The sequence below is a fragment of the Dipodomys ordii genome, unplaced genomic scaffold (assembly GCF_000151885.1).
Source record: "Dipodomys ordii isolate 6190 unplaced genomic scaffold, Dord_2.0 Scaffold158, whole genome shotgun sequence".
Lineage (NCBI taxonomy): Eukaryota > Metazoa > Chordata > Mammalia > Rodentia > Heteromyidae > Dipodomys > Dipodomys ordii.
This window is the reverse complement of record NW_012267374.1, coordinates 2,246,008-2,264,604: the sequence shown is the minus strand read 5'-3', so window position 1 is coordinate 2,264,604 and position 18,597 is coordinate 2,246,008. Positions and strand designations below refer to the sequence as shown.

Below are 18,597 nucleotides of genomic sequence, written 5' to 3'. Positions count from 1 at the left end.
AGTATGCCATGATCTACCTCACTCACTGTACTGTACATATGTGTCCCTCCCCCTGTTTTCAGTAATTACATCATCTTTTTTATTTTATTTTATTTATTTATTTTTTTTTTTTTTTGGTCCGGTCATGGGGCCTGAACTCTGGGCCTGGGCGCTGTCCCTCAGCTCTTCAGCTCAAGGCTAGTGCTCTACCACTTGAGCCACAGTGATTTCAGGGTTTTTTCTTTTTGCTTATGTGGTGCCGAGGAATGGAACCCAGGGCCTCAGTCATGCAAGGCAAGCACTCTACCACTGAGCCATCTTCCCAGCCCAAAGAGTATTCTTTTATTGAGACTCCTTCATACACAGTATAGCTATGTTGTTAACCCATGCTATAGTTTAGCAGACTTCTAAAAACAATGTCCAACTAGTTTTAGTTAATGCGTTCTCATTTAAAAAGTTAAAATTTCTATTTAGAAAATACAGCAAAAAAAGAAAAGAAAAATCAGTTATTGATACAGAGCTACGACTATCTGATCCAAGCTCCAAGAACTGTTTTAGGAGTACACTTATCAGAAGACAGTGCCAGTAGATATTGCCTATATTAATCCTTTAACAGCCATGGTGGTACACACTTGTAGTCTCAGCGACTTGGGAGACAGAGACGGAAGATGAAGATTTGAGGCCAGCCACACAAAGATAAGGCAGAATCCTACCTCTGAAATGAAAGCTTTGGGGAGCATGGTTCAAAGGATAGAGTGCTTGCCCAGCCAAGCACAAGGCCCTGAGCTCAATCCTTACTATTTAAAAAAAAGAAAAGAAAAACAAAAGCCGGGTGCCAGCGGCTCATGCCTGTAATCCTAGCTACTCGGGAGGCTGAGATCTGAGGATTGCAGTTCCAAGCCAGCCAGGGCAGGAAAGTCCTTGAGACTCTTATCTCCAATTAACCACTCAGAAAACTGGTTGTGGCACTGTGGCTCAAGAAGTAGAGTGCTAGCCTTGAGCAAAAAAAAAAATCAAGGACAACACCCAGACCCTGAGTTTGAGCCCTAGGACCAGCACAAAAACCGACTGTGGGAGGCTGAGGGACTAGATATGAAAAAAGAATAGTGGCATCAATTTGAAGAGAATAATACCCATCACACAAGACATATGCATTTTTACTTATTCCCCAAGACCCAGAACCCATCATAGTATAGGCATGAAGAGGTAATGAAATGTAAACAGCAGCAGAAATAAACAGGGCTGGAAAAATCTGTAACCATGGTATTTTACAGCCACATTAGCTATTCTAGATAATGCTATGAAATAGAAGAATCTTCTCTGATCTTAATGTGATTTATCACTAAAGCACACCCAAAGTGTATGAGCATTTACACATCCTGCTAGGCTAATGTGAACAGCAAACAATAAAAAGTTGACTTTGTTCTAAGGCATTAATTGTGAGCAAATGCAGAATGGAATCTGCTCTATGTTAATAAGTATCATTTGTTAGCATACAGCTTACAAGCAATTTTCCTGGGAATTGTAGTTTTATGAAAAAAATTGTTCGTGAAAAATACATTTTTTATTTTAAAGTACAGTTTAGAAACTGGGAAGTTAAAATTATCAGAAAAAAAAATCACCTTACTGAGTGCCAGGCATGGTGGTACAAACCTGTAATCGCAGCAGAGATAGAAGAGTAAGGCATGCCTAGGCTACAAAGCTGGGCATTCTCTACAACAAGAAAAATCACCTTCTTCACATAGAGCTGTTGAACATCACTGTTCATCTACCCTCCAAAGCAGCTGGGAAGGTGGCTCAGTGGTAGAGTGCTTGCCTTGCATGCACAAGGCTCTGGGTTCGATTCCCAGCACCACATAAGCAGAAAAACCTGGAAGTGGCACTGTGGCTCAAGTGGTAGAAAACTAGCCTTGGGCTGAAGAGCTGAGGGACAGTGCCCAGCCCAGAGTTCAGACCCCACTGGTCAAAAAAACAAACAAACAAAAAAAAAACAGAGCTGTTTTTTTTTTCAGCTTACACAGGAACTCCCATGACAACACAGGCGCACCTCAGTGTATGTACTAAGATCATCACTACTTCCTTGATTTGTAGTAGCAGAAGATGGTAAATTACCCAAATGTCCACTGTGGTGTACTATGCAGCTTTCAGGAAAAAATGGCTCAGATCGCTGTGCACCATCATGGAGCATGTACGTGTAACAAAGGCAGTGGGCACACCGTGTGCCCTGTATTTCTCACAGAGGGCTCAGCAGTCTCTTGAACATAGCTAAAACTTGCCAGTTATACCTCGTGAACCCTATTTATCAAAGTAGCCCTCCACTACTTCCTTCTCCCACCTTTTTCTTGCAGTTCCAACTTAAGATTGAAGTAAGTATAACTTTCACATCCCCAAATGTTGGGGGATTACAAGTAAAATGAAGAATGGCAAGATCCTAAAGTTAAGCATGAACAGAGATCCAATTGATCAATCATGATTTAAATATTTAACACAATTATACTAAAAAGGAAAAAAGAAATTATATGTCATTTAAATGCATAACACAATTATACTGAAAAGGAAAAAGAAATAACCTACGCATTCTGAAATAGTATCTTTACTGTATTCCCTAAAACTAAAGGAAGACCTTCACACTGCTGCAGTTCAGGTACAGGTGTGTTGTTTTCACAGGCATATGTTTGAAATTCTGAAATTACTTATTGTATATTTTCAGATTTGGAAGGAAGTATCATAAGGATAACAGAAGCCAGGCTCATCCTGAGTGGAAAAGGGAACAAAGGTGAGGTGGGGGAGTTTAGAAAACCCAGCAGTGCTGGACAGGAGCTGTGGGGACCAACAGAGAACTCACTGTTGTACACACGCAGAGAAAGACATAAAGATAGGTGTGTGTGTGTATAATGTGAATATATGCCCAGCTCTGTCTGCTGAGTGGGTCTAAAGCGAGGATACTGCAAGAAAGAAAGGATCTATGAAAAAAAATAGTCCTGCTGGGGCAAGAAGAGTACGTGTCAACCTAGGATGACTTGAAGCAGGAGGAGGCTTGCGGGCGACCCACTGTCAACTCCGGGGCGGTTTGAGCATCCACATTAATGATAATCATGAGTCCTAACCCAAACAGTAAAAGAATCCATGAGTCCGCAGGGTAGGGTGACACTCTCTTGAGAATAATCTCCATTAATAAGGAAGTATACAGGGAATGAGAAATGCAGAACTTAGCACTGGCAACATTAATGGGCAGTAGCCTTTGAAAGGGGAATGAGAAAAAAGATATTTACCAAGTCTCAAACCATCTCTCTACAAGACACTTGTTAATTACAAAAAAAAAGTAGTAACTTTGTTACTGGCAATTGCAAAAAGAAATTCATAGTCCATGTTGAATCAACAAAAACAGGAGAAACAGATACCATGTGCATCAGGATATGTTTTACTGGAGACATTATTTTTGTGATATTTTTAACAAACAAAAAAACCCTTCAATTGAGTCACATGCAAAATTTCAAGAAACACAATTTGAAAGACACTCTGGAGACAATCGCTTTGCTATTAAACAACATCAAGGACATAGGAAAAGGAGGCTGAGAGCTGAGGATCACGGTTCAAAGCCAGCCTGGGCAGGAAAGTTGGTGAGACTCTTATCTCCAATAAACCACCAAAAAACTGGAAGTGGTACAGTGGCTCAAGTGGTAGAGTGCTCACCTTAAGCTGAAGAACTGAGGGACAGGGCCCAGGCCAAGTTCAAGCCCCATGACTGACAAAATAATAATAATAATATAATAATAATAATGTGAGAGGCTCTAATTCTGTATTTCCCCTAGAAGCAGCGGCTCTGTATCCACTAATTCCATGCTGGTGATGACTTTAGAAAACCTACGTTCTCTAAATATGAGATCTCACCACATATCCCAACCCGTCACCAAGCCCCAGGGACTGCACCTCCGGAGCCTGACTCTCATCCGGTAGCTCCTTCATTTCCTCTGCTCTAGTGCTGGGCCATCTTCACTTGCCTCTAGTACATTTCCCTTCTTCCAGCTCTTACACTCCTCTGCACTTCTCAATCTGTGTTCCTTAGTGGGGCAAAGTGAGTCTTTAAAGCAAAGTAGGCTGTCATGTTCATCCTTGGCCTAAAACATTTAATGATTTCTAATGCACTTCAGATCAAATCCAAAAACTTCAGCAGCTCTGTAAGATTGTGCGTGCGTGTGTGTGTGTGTGTGTGTGTGTGTGTGTGTGTGTGTGTGTTACTGGGATTTGAACTCGGGGCCTTGAGCTTGCTAAGCAGGCACTCTATTGCTTATTCCATCCTCTAGCCCTTTTTGCTCTGGTTATTTTTGAGAGAAGGTCTCACTTTCTGTCCCGGCCAGTCTGGAGCACTATTCTCCACTTTGGGATGTCAAAGGCATACACCATGACAGCAGCTTTTTCTGCTGAAATGGAAATCTTGCAAACTGCTTTGCCAGGCTTCCCTGGAGCCTGATCCTCCTGATCTCAGCCTCTCATCTAGCTGGGGTGACAGGCACACACCACCACCCTCAGGAATTGGGTCTCACAACCTTTCTCTGGGCTAGCCTCAATTTTCAATCCTCCAAATCTCAGCCTCTTCAGTAGCTAGGATTACATGCATGAGCCATTATACCTACTTTCCCAGAAAATTACTCTTGACATCTTAATGACCTTCCTGTTTATTTTAGCACCATTGTTCTCTCACAGAACTCAGGAAATACTGATATGCTTAAGAATCAAGAATTTTATAGAAGTGGAGCTGTGGCTTAAGTGGTAGATCACTGGCCTTTAGCCAAAAGCTCAGGGACAGCACCCAAATCCTGAGTTCAAGCCCCAGGACTAGCACAAAAAAATCCAGCCAAGAGTGTGAGGCCCTGAGTTCAAGCACCAGTATTGACACCGAAAAGAAAAAATAAAACTAAAAAACTAAAATATAAATAAAAATCAAGACGTTTCCTCATTTCAATGGTTGCTTGCTCCCTGTGCTCTGTTTACCCAGTCTTCGGGTCTCAATTGAAGTGCAGGGAGAAACTTTCCAGTCCAAATGGAGGCCCTCTTGTCTGCCTCTTGATAGCTCCTCTGTTTTGCCTTCATAGCAAGTTCAGTTTATTATTTGTTTATTGTAAAATTTAATTTTCAGCCGGGCACTGCTAGCTCATGACTCTAATCCTTGTTACTCAGGAGGCAAAGATCTGAGGATCGTGGTTCAAAACCAGCCGGGGCAAGAAAGTCCAAGAGACTCTCATCTCTAGTAAACCACTCAGAAAACTGGAAGTGGCGCTATGGCTCAAGTGATAGAGCACTAACCTTGAGCTGAAGAACTGAGGGACAGAGCCCAGGCCCAGAGTTCAAGCCCCGCACCAACCAAAAAAAAAAAATTAATTTTCAAGGAGATTCTAGATTCCACAAGGGCAGAACTCTATCTTTTTGGCTTGGAACTATGTTTCTTGTATCACAGTGTGAACCTTGATAAATATTTGCTAAATGAATTCTACAACCCCATTACATCTTGCTAACAGTATCTTGAAATACCCTTAGCATGACTATGTGCTGAAGATGTTAGAAGCACAGATTCTTTGGATGTAACATTTCTCTAAGTGGAACTGAATTAGAGAATGCTGAGCAATTCCTATCCTCCATCCCATAGAATATAAAGTGATATAAAATTCCTCTAACAATCTGTAAAATTCCTTTAATGATCAACCAAGACTAAACATTACAAAACAAAAGGCATTACTGTAAAACCAAACTAAATCAACAGCCCAAATGACCAGTCTACAGTGAAGTTAACTTTTGCATAGTTGAAATGAAGTTGACACTCTAGGATAATATTTCTATCAACTCTATATAAAGTGACAGTCCTCTATCTCAAAGGAAAGAATGGGTGAAAGAAGTTCAAAGTTTTTCCCAATCAGGTTCCCGTGGCTCACACCTATAATCCTATCTACATAAGAGGCCAACAATAGGGGGATCGAAGTTAGAGGGCAGCCCAATCAAGAAAATTCATGAGACCTATTTCAATCTACAGCAGGGCACAGAGGGAGAGCCTCTTACCCCAAGCTACACAAAAGGCTGCAATTGGGAGGATCAGAGCGCCAGGCCAGCTGAGACTCGGTTCTCCACAGAGGGAAGCTGCAAGTGGAGATGAACCCATGACCCCACCAACAAGCGGAAGTGTGAAATTACACAGAGTGCAACACAGGCATGCGGCTAAGCAGGAAGTGGGATCCGAGCTTAAAAATAACGAGTGATGGTCGTAGTCAGAGCTCACAAACACTGTTCAGACCCCTGGGGTCTGTCCTTGCCTGTGCTACAAGAAACAACGGACAGTGCTTTGTATTTGAGTGCCTTTTGGTGCTGATTTTGGGACTGCTTTTTGAATTTAATGTTTGATAATAAGGTGTATGTGTGTGTGTGCATGTATGTGCATGTTCATATGGCTATTTACATATATAAAACCCCTTTAAAGCGTTCATTTTATGGTATACATCATCTATTTATATTACACTGCATGTACCTATTGTATAGACAGTATATAAAATTGGTAAAGCCAAATTTAAGCTACTCGTGTAGATTTTGGGTTTGGTTTGGTTTTTGTGCTTGGAAGTGGTGGGTGTGTAGTATTTCTTACTCTTCTTCAAATGTTTAATGTTAAGGCTGTAGTCACTTGTTTTGTATGGCCTTCCTTGGGAACTCTGTTTTCTCAAAGTTCATCAGTCTAGTCAAAGAATGGTGCTGAATGGTAACATTGTGGAAAACCCGAATGCTGAGCTCGGTCTTCACCGTCATCCACATAATTCACTGTCACACAGAAATTCCTCAGCGTTTGTTGACAGAATTTGCTAATGCTGATGTGTAATTTGTCTACTGATACGTAAGGCCTACACTGGCCTTCCTTATGGCGTCTTGCTCTTACCTATACACTCCGATGCCTGCAGCAATTCTCACCTGCTCTAATGGCACCAGTTAAAGCCTCTTCTTATAAACATTCTCCCTAGGTACTTACTAACAAGATGCTCCTAAAATCTCACCACCAATGTCTTTTTCTCCATTGAAAAAGATGAAGAAACTAAAATTGAAAGAGCTTAGGAAAGTATGTGAAGCCAGAATCACAATCACGGTGAGTGAATTAAAATTAGATCACTGCACAGCCCTAGTTTTAGCCCTGTCCTTCCACATGTCTTATATGATGGCACTGCTCCAAAGCCCTGGCACTACACACACCACAGCAACACACATGGAGCCGCGACTGCACACAGCACTGGTAGGAGGGGCTAAGGGTAGTACATGCCTCAAAAATATTGAGAGACTAAATGAGGAAACTCAGGAAAAGCATTTAGCATAGTGCCTAGCAGTTTGTCTAGCAATTACTCACAAAATATTGATTATACCTTGCTAAAACAGAGGCCAGCAGATATTTTCTATTATGAGTCAAATAGTAATAGTTTGGGCTTCATAAGCAATGAGAAGCTGGCAGCAAGCTCCACTAAGCTCCACTTGGTCTGTGGAGGACAGTTTGCCTGCACTGTCCTAGTGCAGACTTCAGCCTCAGCAGCGCTGGCGCGGGGGGGGGGGGGGGATGCTCACAATGGAGGCTGTACCAGCACAGCACCGCTGCTCTCGGCCCCTCTCCCAGGTGGCAAACAATGGAAAACATCCCCTAGCTGAGAAACACTTCTGTAGAACCACCAAATACATAAGGTGTTACAGCTAGTTTTCTATTCAAGAAAATGCCTTCACTAAGTAGAAAACGAAGACATTTTGACTTACTTAGCTAAAAGTGCAACACTTAGCAGTAGCTTTATAACCTCTGTGATACACACGGCTGTGGTGGCAAAGTAGAGCTCCTCGGCTGTGGTCCTTGTGTACCTCAAAGCCACGGTATACGCTGCCGCCACCAGGGTCATCACGGCCAAGCAGTATAACTTGAAGAGCAGACCGACATTTTCTGGAAAACACATGAAATAGAAACAGGACTTGGGGGATACCATGTTGATAAAACAAATCTACTTACAGCTCCAAGAGCTTTCTTATTTCCAGTGCGAAATGTTTTGTTTTTGACCTATAACCATTAAAATTCTATTTCAAAACAATACTTTTCAACTACATGATCACAAAACCCAGTTGACTTCAAATCACTACAAGTTAAGCAGAGACTGCAAAGTTATGTACATACTAACTCTAGTATAAGATGCCATCTCTAACATGTTTTAATTAACTTTATAATTACAAACTTGTAAAAGGAAAGTATGAAAGCAGGGTGAAATGTAAAGACAGTAGAAAGAAAACAAAAGGAATAATCGAGTGATAAAGTAGGATAGAGCCATTGTGGTGCACACCTATAACCCCAGCTATTTGAGTTCAAGGCCAGCCTGGGCAGCCTTGCAAGACCATCTCCAAATAAGAAATAAATCAGCACTTGGGGTATAGCTCAGTTGTGGAATATTTAGTTGACACATGCAAGGCACTATGTTCAATCCTCAGACTCACAAAAAGGGGGGCGGGGAGGATGTCAGATGGGCACGGTGGCGCATGCCTACCATCCCAGTTACTTGGAAGTCTGGGGCAGGATGATCTCAAATTTAAGGCTATCCTGGGATATAGTCCAACGGTGTCTTAAGCAAACAAAAACATAGGATTCAATTCAGAACTTTATCAAAACCAAGTTGCATCACATCGTATTTCATTGCAGTAATAATTCATAACACAAAGAATATTAAGAATAAAGCTCTATAAATGCAGAAAATAGAGAACTCACTGGCAGTCAATTTAAAACCACCCGCAAGCGTCTATGAGTGGCAGAGCCAGTCCAACACCTTGTGTAAAACCAGAAGTCCTGGAATCGTTTCTTTCCTTCACCCAAGGCCTGAACTATAGCATCTTTTCAAGGCAAAATTAAGGGTATCATATAGAGCATTTGTGTTACAAGAAAACAAATTTTCGCGTTTTTACAATTCATTCTAATATACATCCACTAATAAGAATGGAATTGATTAAGGAGGTTTTTATTACATGTGTTCAAAGTTAGTATTCTATCATCAAATTAATTGTAAATGTTCACCTATTAAAAAAAAACAAAAAGCATTCTTACTTCATAGGCCAAACAGAACAAAACAAAAACAATGGAGGCAGGAACTAGAGACCTATAATCCTAGCTATAATCTACATCATCAAGATAAGCCAGCCCAGGCAGAAAAGTCCAAGAGACTCCAACTCCAAAATAACCAGCAAAAATCTAGGCTGGAGGCATGACTCAAGTGGTAGAGTGCCAGTAGGGAAAGTAAGCTGAGTGAGCACAGAGGCTGAGCTCCTACCTCTGTACTGGATAAATAATGGGCTGCAATGGACAGTGGATCATACTTAGCAAACTAAGATTAAGAGTCCATGAACCTGGAGAGAGTCCAGGTGGCTGCTGGATCTACCATCTGTGCTGAACATGCTTCTGGTTCCTGCTTTGGAAGCACAATTTAAAGAGAGCTTTCACAAGAAATAAGTGTTTCAAACACACTGTTAACTTAAGACCTTAACAACAAAACAGATATTCATACAAATATCTTCCCCTGAATGAATTCAATTTGTAGATTACAGACCAGTCTCTGAAATGAAATCAGATCTTAACTAGAAAATAATATGGTAGAATTAGAGCCTGAAACTCCTCAAACTTACTTTGCAAAAAAAAAAAACCCTTGGGCTGGGAAGGTGGCTCAGTGGTAGAGGGCTTGCCTTGCATGCATGAGGCCCTGGGTTCGATTCCTCAGCACCACATAAGCAGAAAAAAAAAAGCCGAAAGTGGCGCTGTGGCTCAAGTGGTAGAGCGCTAGCCTTGAGCTGAAGAGCTGAAGGACAGTGCCCAGGCTCAGAGTTCAAGCCCCACGACTGGACCCCCCCCCCAAGAAAAAAGCCCAAGAAGTGCAAAATCAATGTTTCTGTAAAAGGAAATGAAGATCACTACAATGTTTTCTTTGTTCTAAAACCTTCATACACAAGGGGAAAGTGTAAACAAAGACAGCAGTAATCTCTTCTGGAATGCACTTCCCTAGACCTGGTGGGCAAACTACACTGTCCTTGTTTTCATATGGCCTTGTTTTCATGTGAGCTCAGGTTTCTCTTTTCTAAACTGTTAAATGTTAGGCAACCTTTAATGACACGTGAAGCTGGGACTAGTCCATAAGTAATGTTACACATAGCCTCTCATTCATTTGTCTCTAAATGTTTTGGATACATTGTTCCTATAATTGCAGCACTGAATAGCTATAGAGACCTTCGGCACCTTATAGAAAGTTTGTGCAGCCATGTAATAGATTATCTTTTTTTATATAAATAACAGTACTTAGGACTGCAAATTCAAATCTACTTTATTCTGGCTCATATATAGGTTGCTGGTTCTGAAAACACACCATGAGTGTTAAACACTAAATGTAGTATTTATACCTACGAACAAACTCTGACTTTGTTATCAACTTTGAAAAGTACTTGCAGACTAATTACATGGAAATATCATCTTGAAAATATTAATCACAGGGCTGGGAACATGGCTCAGTGGTAGAGTGCTTTGCTTTGCATGCATGAAGCCCTGGGTTCGATTCCTCAGCACCATGTAAGCAGAAAAGGCCAGCAGTGGTGCTATGGCTCAAGTGGTAGAGTGCTAGCCTTGAGCTGAAGAGCTGGGGGACAGCGCCCAGACCCAGAGTTCAGGCCCCACGAATGACAAAAAACAAAAAACAAAAAAAATTAATCACAATAGATAAGTTACCAAATTTAGCTACTTGTAAAAATGTAGGACTTTGGTATGGAATATCATTTTTAGAAACATTTCCACTTATAAAAATAATTGTGTGAGTGTGTAAGTGTGGGTGTATATGGATGCCAGTTCTGGGGCTGAACTCAGTGTCTGGGCACTGTCCCTTAGTTTTTTGCTCTCTGTGTTTTTGCTCATGGCTAGTGCTCTACAACTTGAGCCACAGCTCCACTTGTGGCTCAAAGCTAGTGATCTACAACTTGAGCCACAGATCCACTTCTGGCTTTAAGGTGATTAATTGGAGATAAGAGCTTCACAGAGGGCTGGGAAGTTGGCTCAGTGGTAGAGCACTTGCCTTGCATGCCTGAGGCCCTGGGTTTGATTCCTCAGCACCGCATAAGCAAAAAGAAAAAAGCCAGAAGTGGCGCTGTGATTCAAGTGGTAGAGTGCTAGCCTTGAGCTGAAGAGCTGAGGGACAGCGCCCAGGCCCAGAGTTGAGGCCCCACAACCGGACCCAAAAAAAGAAAAAAGAGCTTCACAGACTTTCATGCAGATTCTCAGATCACAGTCTCTTGAATAGCTCGGGTAAAGGCAAGAGCTACTGACCAGCATGTGACAAAAATGAAATTTTTAGTCATGATTTATACTGACATTTCAGTTTACTACTAGATCAGAATGTTTCTTTACTCCATTCACAAATTTCCCAGCATGAAATTTCAATGATTTCAGTAGTCTCAATTTATTTGATTTATAAATTATAGTTTATAGTAAGTCAACTGGGCCAGAACCAATGGCTCATGCCTGAATCCTAGATATGTGGGACACCGAAATCAGAGGATCACAATTCAAAGCCAGACCCAACAGAAAAGTCTGTGAGACTCTTAGCTCCAATAAATTACCCCTACCTAACCCTTTCCTCCCTCCCCCCCCAAAAAAAACAAAGTGGAGCTGTGGCTCAAGTGGTAGAACGCTAGCCTTGAGCAAAAGAAGCTCAGGGTCAGCGCCTAGGTCCTGAGTTCAAATACCCTCCCCACACTCCCTCCATACACACACATGGAATGTTAAGTTCAAATTATGCCCAAACCAGCTACTATAAACCTAGCCTAGAACCCGGCGGGGGACCTTCCTTTGGACCCCAATTTCACAGCGTCCCATTAGCTCTCTTACAAAGTGTCTGCATGGGGAATTTCGCCCCAAGACACAGTCTGGAGTTACACAATTGTTTTTCAGTTTCATTTTATGAGTCATTGCGTGTAATACCTGAAATTTTGGGACATTCAGGAAGTCCCAGATAAATCCTCTGTAAAAAGCAGGAAGCAAGGGAAACTAATTTTAAGAGTACACACTGGCAACACCCACATAAACCTTGTAACACAACCAAGACACAAAACAAAGTACTAGCAGCAAACCTCAATCTGTACATCGTTGCAACTCTTTCGGGTAAGGATCTGAGCGCTCTCTCATCATTAGTCTTGCTTATCCCCATTCTACGTCAGTTACCAAAACAATTCTGTATTGTGTCACTTCTTGTGTGGCAAAAGCTGTCTTTCCTTGAAATGGGGGCATGCACAATGCATGGGTGACTACAGACATCGCTCCTGGACGGCAGCAGATGATGAATGGAGACTCCGGAACAAGAAAACGCATTTGGCACCCATGCCATACAAATAAAAAGATAAGTCTTTACGTATTTGTCAACGTTTATTCAGAAGTGAAGCCAAGTGCTGTTTGACCAAAGGGTGGAGAAAGATCCGGTGTCTCCCAACCCATCCCACCGTCTCCCAGCTCCCACTCTACAGGACAACAATGCGGCGGGGTCCCAACTTGCACAAACCCCGCCAGGGAGACCCACGCGCCGCGTCCTGCGTCCCCGAGCCGTCAGTCCGTCCCCGGGAGCACTGTGGACGGAGCCTTCCCCGAGGTGGCGATGGCGGTGGCCGCCCCGACCCCTTCACCCCCAGCACCCAGCGCCTTCGGTTAGCAGGGCTCCGGGGATGTCTCCACGCCCGAGACACTGGCGGCGGCCGGGGAGCCTCGACCTCCCCGCGCGGCCCGTGGCGGCGCCAAGGGCCCGGGGAGCGATCGGGACCCGGACTGGAGGGTGCAGGTCCCACCGCGGCCCGCCAGAACCCGAGCCGGCACGCGAGGCCTGCGCCCCCCCACCACCGCGCCCGCATCCCGCATCCCGGCCCCGGCCGGGCCCCGCACCAGACCCGCCACGGCTGGAAGCCGCTGCCCCATCCGGCAGCCAGGCGCCCAGCTGCGCCCGGCGCCCCCGCCGGCCCGGGCCCCGCGAACGCAGAGCTCCTCCACCACCGAGCAGGGAATACGGGCTGCGGCGGCCCCCTCCGCTCCCCTGCCACCCCTCTCGGACCCGCACGCACCTCTCGGGGCGGCCATGGTGCTCCCACAGCCCCGCGCGGAACTGAGGCGCGCGCCCGGCGCGCGCGCCCCCGCGGGACACTGCGGACGGCCTCCGAGGTCATAGAGATGACAGCGCCTGGCCTAGAGCGGCCCGCCGCCGCCCGGAGGCCTCCGGCCTCGGCCGGCCCAGCACTAACGCCAGGTGCGCTGGGGCGCGCTGGCCGAGGCCTCGCGGCGGACACCACTACAGCTGAGCCAACTCTGGTGCGAGGCGCGGCCCCGCACAGCGCGTCTGAAGAGGCCCAGTCCCCAGAGGCGAGCGTGGCCTTCTGGGAATTGTAGTCCCGAGATGTCAGGCTACATCTGGCCCACGGACTTAGCCGGGGTGGGCGGCGCTCACCGTGTCCCAGCCTCGAGGGCCGGGACGTCGCCCACCTTCATCTTCTACGTCGGCCATGGCCACCTCCGATTGTGATTCATACTGCACGCTGGTCTGGTCCCGTGCACGGGTCTCTGTGGTCCGCAGGGTCTCTGGTTAGAGCTGTCTAGCCAATCAAGTAGAGGGAAATCCTCGACCGCCCGGGAGCATGCTAACGCCGCGGCAGAGCCAGGGCGAGGAACGCTTCTCGGGGAAACGGCGTGCCGTTTGAGCCGTGCGCCCTCGTTGAAAGGCTATAAAGGAGCCGGGCGCTGGTGGCTCACGCCTGTAATCCTAGCTACTCAGGAGGCTGAGATCTGAAGATCCCGGTTCAAAGCCAGCCCAGGCAGGAGAGACCGTGAGACTCCTATCTCCAATAAACCACCAGAAAACCGGAAGTGGCGCTGTAGCTCAAGTGGTAGAGCGCTCGCCTTGAGCTGAAGAACTGAGGGACAGCGCTCAGGCCCAGAGTTCAAGCCCCACGACCGACAAAAAAAAAAAAAAAAGAAAGAAAGGCTATAAAGGCATGCATCAGCTGAGATGGCCAGCAGCGCCCACCCGCCGTGCGGCACGGTGCCCCGACGTGGTCTTTTGAGGGTGACAGGTGTACCCCGCTCCGTGGGGGGGGGGGCACGTCCTTAAACGTGCGTGGAGGGCGATCCGTCCCCATTCCGGGAAAGCTCTCGAGCACTTTATTGACAGCGAGAGGGGCTTGCGGGAGGCGCCGTCGGGATTTCTTGTTTCTGTTGTTCTTTCGGTGCTGGGACTCCAGCGAGTGCTCTGGTCCTTCCCAGCCCGGCTGCACCGCACACTGATTTCTCTCTCGTTGGAGGACAGATCCTGGGCGTCCCGCCTGGTGGGACGCGCCCTCCTGCCACTCCCCCCTCCCGCAGGGCAGTCCCGCTGGCCGAGTTCATTCAGCTCCCGACTGTAAATGCACTGGCACGCACAGTTAAACGGAAAAATCCTATATGTACCTGAGATGGTAAGATTTAAATGTTCTATCAAACACTTCCTGTTTACTTTGTTCATTCCTTCCCAGTTTGGAATATCGTTATGGTCTCAACTTCAGTTAACCATAATTGTTATCCTCATGAAGCTGATTTTTCCCCCCATTATGACCCTTGTAAGCCTGCCCATTTTTTTTAAAATAAGTTTTTGATTGTGAAAATACTGTACAGAGGGGTTACAATCACATGAGCATTGTTGCCTCCTCCTTTGTAGCTTGCCCATTTTTAAAGTAGGCATTATCTTTTTGAAGAATTTTTTTTCTAGTGACAAGACATTTGCAGATGAACCCTAATTTTTCACAGCCCTAGGTTGCAGAATCCACTGAGCTTGGAAGCCGGTTCTTCCGAATTACACATTCTGCTGGATCATTTTTTTCCTGTAGAATTTTCATTGTCCTAAAAGACATTTTATTCTACTTACTTGATGACCCAGACCAGACTTAAAACAGTCCAAGACCACCAGAACAAACCTCAAAAACTACTGTTGGACAAAGTATACTGACCTTTTCTTTTTTGGGGGTGGGGGGGTCCGGTTGTCGGGCCCGAACTCAGAGCCTGGGTGCTGCCCCTCAGCTCTTCAGCTCAAGGCTAGCACTCTACCACTTGAGCCACAGCGCCACTTCCGGCTTTTTTCTTTTTGCTTATGGGGTGCTGAGGATCGAACTCAGGGCCTTATGCATGCAAGGCAAGCGCTCTACCACTGAGCCACCTTCCCAGCCCCCATGTACTGACCTTTTCTAAGGAGGGGAAATGATGGCTAGAGGAGCTGAAGGATGTCTCGTGAATCCAATGGCAGGTGTGTAGTTTTAGGGATGAGTGCAGGTGAAATTTAAAGGATAATGTTTTGACAGATTCAAAGCACATATGTAAATAGGGGCCACATCATATCTGGACTCTAGCCTCAGGATTAGCTGGGCACAATGGCCCATGCTTGTAATCCAAGCTACACAAAAGGCATAGGTTGGAGGATTGCAGCCCCACACTCACTAGGCAAAAGTGTGATGTCCGGGCTGGGAAGGTGGCTCAGTGGTAGAGTGCTTGCCTTGCATGCATGAGGCCCTGGGTTCGATTCCTCAGCACCACATAAGCAGAAAAAGCCGGAAGTGGTGCTGTGGCTCAAGTGGTAGGGCACTAACCTTGAGCTGAAGAGCTGAGGGACAACGCCCAGGCCCAGAGTTCAGGCCCCACGACCAGCAAAAAAAAAAAAAAAAGTGTGATGTCCTAGCTGAAAATGACGAAGCCCAAAAGGGCTGGGGGCATGGCTCAAATGTTTAGAAGACTTGCCTAGCAAGCACAAGGCTCTGAGTTCAAACTCTAGTACTGCCAAATACACACACACACACACACACACACACACACACACAGAGTAGTCTTGGGATTCTGTTTCTTGAAAACTAAAAGGCTACTATATATGTGAAATGTCATAGTTGAGATCCCTCTTATGGAGACTGTATGCTTGGTTGGAAACTGAGGCTGCTGCTCTGTAAGCAGTGACTCAAATCCTCTAAGCAAGAGTAAAGCATTCATTGTTAAGCAGCAAGTTGCATCCCAGTGTTCAATTTTAAGAAACAAAATTTTTAACAATGATATTGTTCCCACTTCCTGGAGGTTCATTTCAATAAATATTATTTCATATGATCAGAGGCACTTAGACATTGCACCTTTGTTTTCCTCCCCTACAAGTATCCTCCTTTGGTCTCACTGTGTGTGAGACCTACATCTTGTATAATTTACCATGTCCCAGTGTATTTTAGATCTAGCTTCCACAGATGAGAACACTATGCATAAGAAACAAAAGTTTTCAGGGAGATAGAAAACAAACCTCCAAAAGTTGTTAGTACACTTTACTACTTCAACAAATCCTTGGCAGAAAGATTGTTTCCTGTTAATATTGTGACTGACTTTGTTTATAAACCAAGCCCAACTAGTGGCCAAGCAAATATTTAGTCTTAATCTGAGCTACTTTTTATGTTCATATGAATTATATATTCTGAATTATCCCAAATCTTACTGGAAAAGAAATATTGACTCCTAAATATCATTTAAATGCATGCTTAGCTTCCTTACACCTCTGGTGAAAGTATCAGCCATCTTCAGCATGTGCTGCAGATCGCACATGCCTGAGAAGTCAGTCCAGGAGTGCTTTAATCTGCTACTGTTATTGTCATGAGAGACACCGGTGAGCTTCCTATTTGTCACTAACTACAATATTTGCCTTGATACTCTGTGGATTTCTGTTCCCAGCATGGGAGCTACCTGACTCTATGCATTGTAGAAAAGGAAATCCAGAACCACTAGTAATAAGAGAACTTAAGGGGCTGGATGACATAGGTAAGCAGGTTACTCTTAAATTCAAATGTGCAAAGTGTTTAATAGAGGGTCTTTTGTTTTTGTTTTTTGGTTGGGGGAGGGTCTTGAACACAGGGCCTGGGAGCTGTCCCTAAGCATTTTTGCTCCAGGTTCTAGAACTTTGAACCACACCCACCACTTCTGGCTTTCTGGTGGTGTATTGGAGATAAGAGTCTCACAGACTTTTCTGCCCGGGCTGGCTTTGTACCATGATCCTCAGATCTCAGCCTCCTAAATGGCTAGGATTTCAGTTGTGAGCCACTGGTACCTGGTATTTAATAGATTTGTTGCTGTTGTTCTGGTTCTGGGGATTGAACTCAGGGTGTTGTGTTCTCACTTGGCTTTTCCACCCCAGGCTGATGCTCTACAAACTGAGCCACACCTCCACTTATGGATCTTTGCAGATTGTTTGGTGATAAGAGTTTCTCAGAGTTATCTGCCTGGGCCGTGTAACACCCAGCTTCAATAGATTATTAAACATACTAATGTTTGACATCTCCTAAACAGTTAACCATGAAATATATTACACGAATCAGGTACCTAAATAAAATTATTTCTCTAGCAGTTTCATTCTGCAATTAAGGAAGGCATCCAATACCAATTTGTTAGGCATTGTTATGATAAAACATTGCTTTCCTGTGGTGTAATACTACTTGAAAGAGCCGAAAGAAATGTATTTTGTGACTGAAAAAAAAATAGATATGTGAGATCATGTAAAATGCTGAGTCGGGAGAGTTAAACACAGATAGCATCAGTGAAGTTTAGACAGCTCCTATCTGAGCCTAATGCCCCCGTTGCCTTGGCTTCTTTGGTGGTTATCATCTCCTCCCCTGTCTTTTCCTGCCCAACAGTAGCTAATATGTAATCTGTAACCACTCCTAACATTATCTGCTTAACTTGCTGTCATCTGAACAGCCAAGTCTAAAGGAAGAGCACTTGCAAACTGCCTCATCAGTGATCTGTTTCTCAGCGTTCCTTCTCCTTTCTGAACTCAGCATTTATTGAAAGTCATAATGGGCCGACGATTCTCCTAAGTAGGAACTGAGAGCTGAAAAGCAAAAGAAATAGAAAAAAGCAGGGGAACACTGGAGAATCTGTCCTCCTTCAGCCTCTCCCATACATCCTCGGTTTTGAATTGAAGAAACTCCAAGGCCAGACGCCTGTCATCCTAGCTACTCAGGAGGCTGAGATCTGAGGATCCCAATTCAAGGCCAGCCTGGGCAGAAAAGTCCAGGAGACTCTTATCTCCAATAAACCACTAGAAAATCAGAAGTGGCGCTGTGGCTCAAGAGGTAGAGCTGGCCTTGAGCTGAAGAGCTGAGGGACAGCACCCAAGCCCAGAGTTCAAGCCCCACGACCGATTAAAAAAAAAAACGAAACACCAAAACCTTCAGCAGAGAGAAAATAACACAATAACAGAGCTAGATCTTTCTTTTTCTCTTCCTTTCTGTCTCTCATTCTTTCTTTTTTTCTTTTGTATCAGTCCTGAGACTTGAGCTCTCCTTTGGCTTTTTTTCACACTCTACTACTTGAGCCACACCCTCACCTCCAGAGCGATAGTGGGTTTTTTTGAGCACACTGATTCCTGTTCACCTTTTTCTACTCTTGGGATTGGTCTTCTGGACCTTCTCATCACACCTACTCCCTGTGGTGATTATCTTCATCCAGCTGCAATTCTTTTTTTTTTTTTTTTTTTGTGGGGCTTGATGGATAAATTCATTTCTGTCTTTTCATTTTAGTGC

General features: G+C 44.7%; 1 protein-coding gene across 3 annotated transcripts in view; it reads right to left on the bottom strand.

Moving 5' to 3' along the window:
• Positions 1–13,192, bottom strand: part of Slc35a1 (solute carrier family 35 (CMP-sialic acid transporter), member A1) — a 26,691-nt gene extending 13,499 nt beyond the window's left edge. Inside the window, exons 1-2 of one of the 3 annotated variants that reach the window (XM_013032888.1) lie at positions 13,099–13,192; positions 7,747–7,924 (exon numbers count right to left, since the gene is read on the bottom strand). In XM_013032888.1, the coding sequence (XP_012888342.1) occupies positions 7,747–7,924; positions 13,099–13,114 (194 nt within the window). In that variant the 5' untranslated portion in view covers positions 13,115–13,192. Of the gene's footprint in view, positions 1–7,746; positions 7,925–12,214; positions 12,339–13,098 lie in introns of those variants that run through there. The other 2 variants (XM_013032885.1, XM_013032887.1) reach the window with 2 other exon arrangements.
• Positions 13,193–18,597: the final 5,405 nt, after the last annotated feature.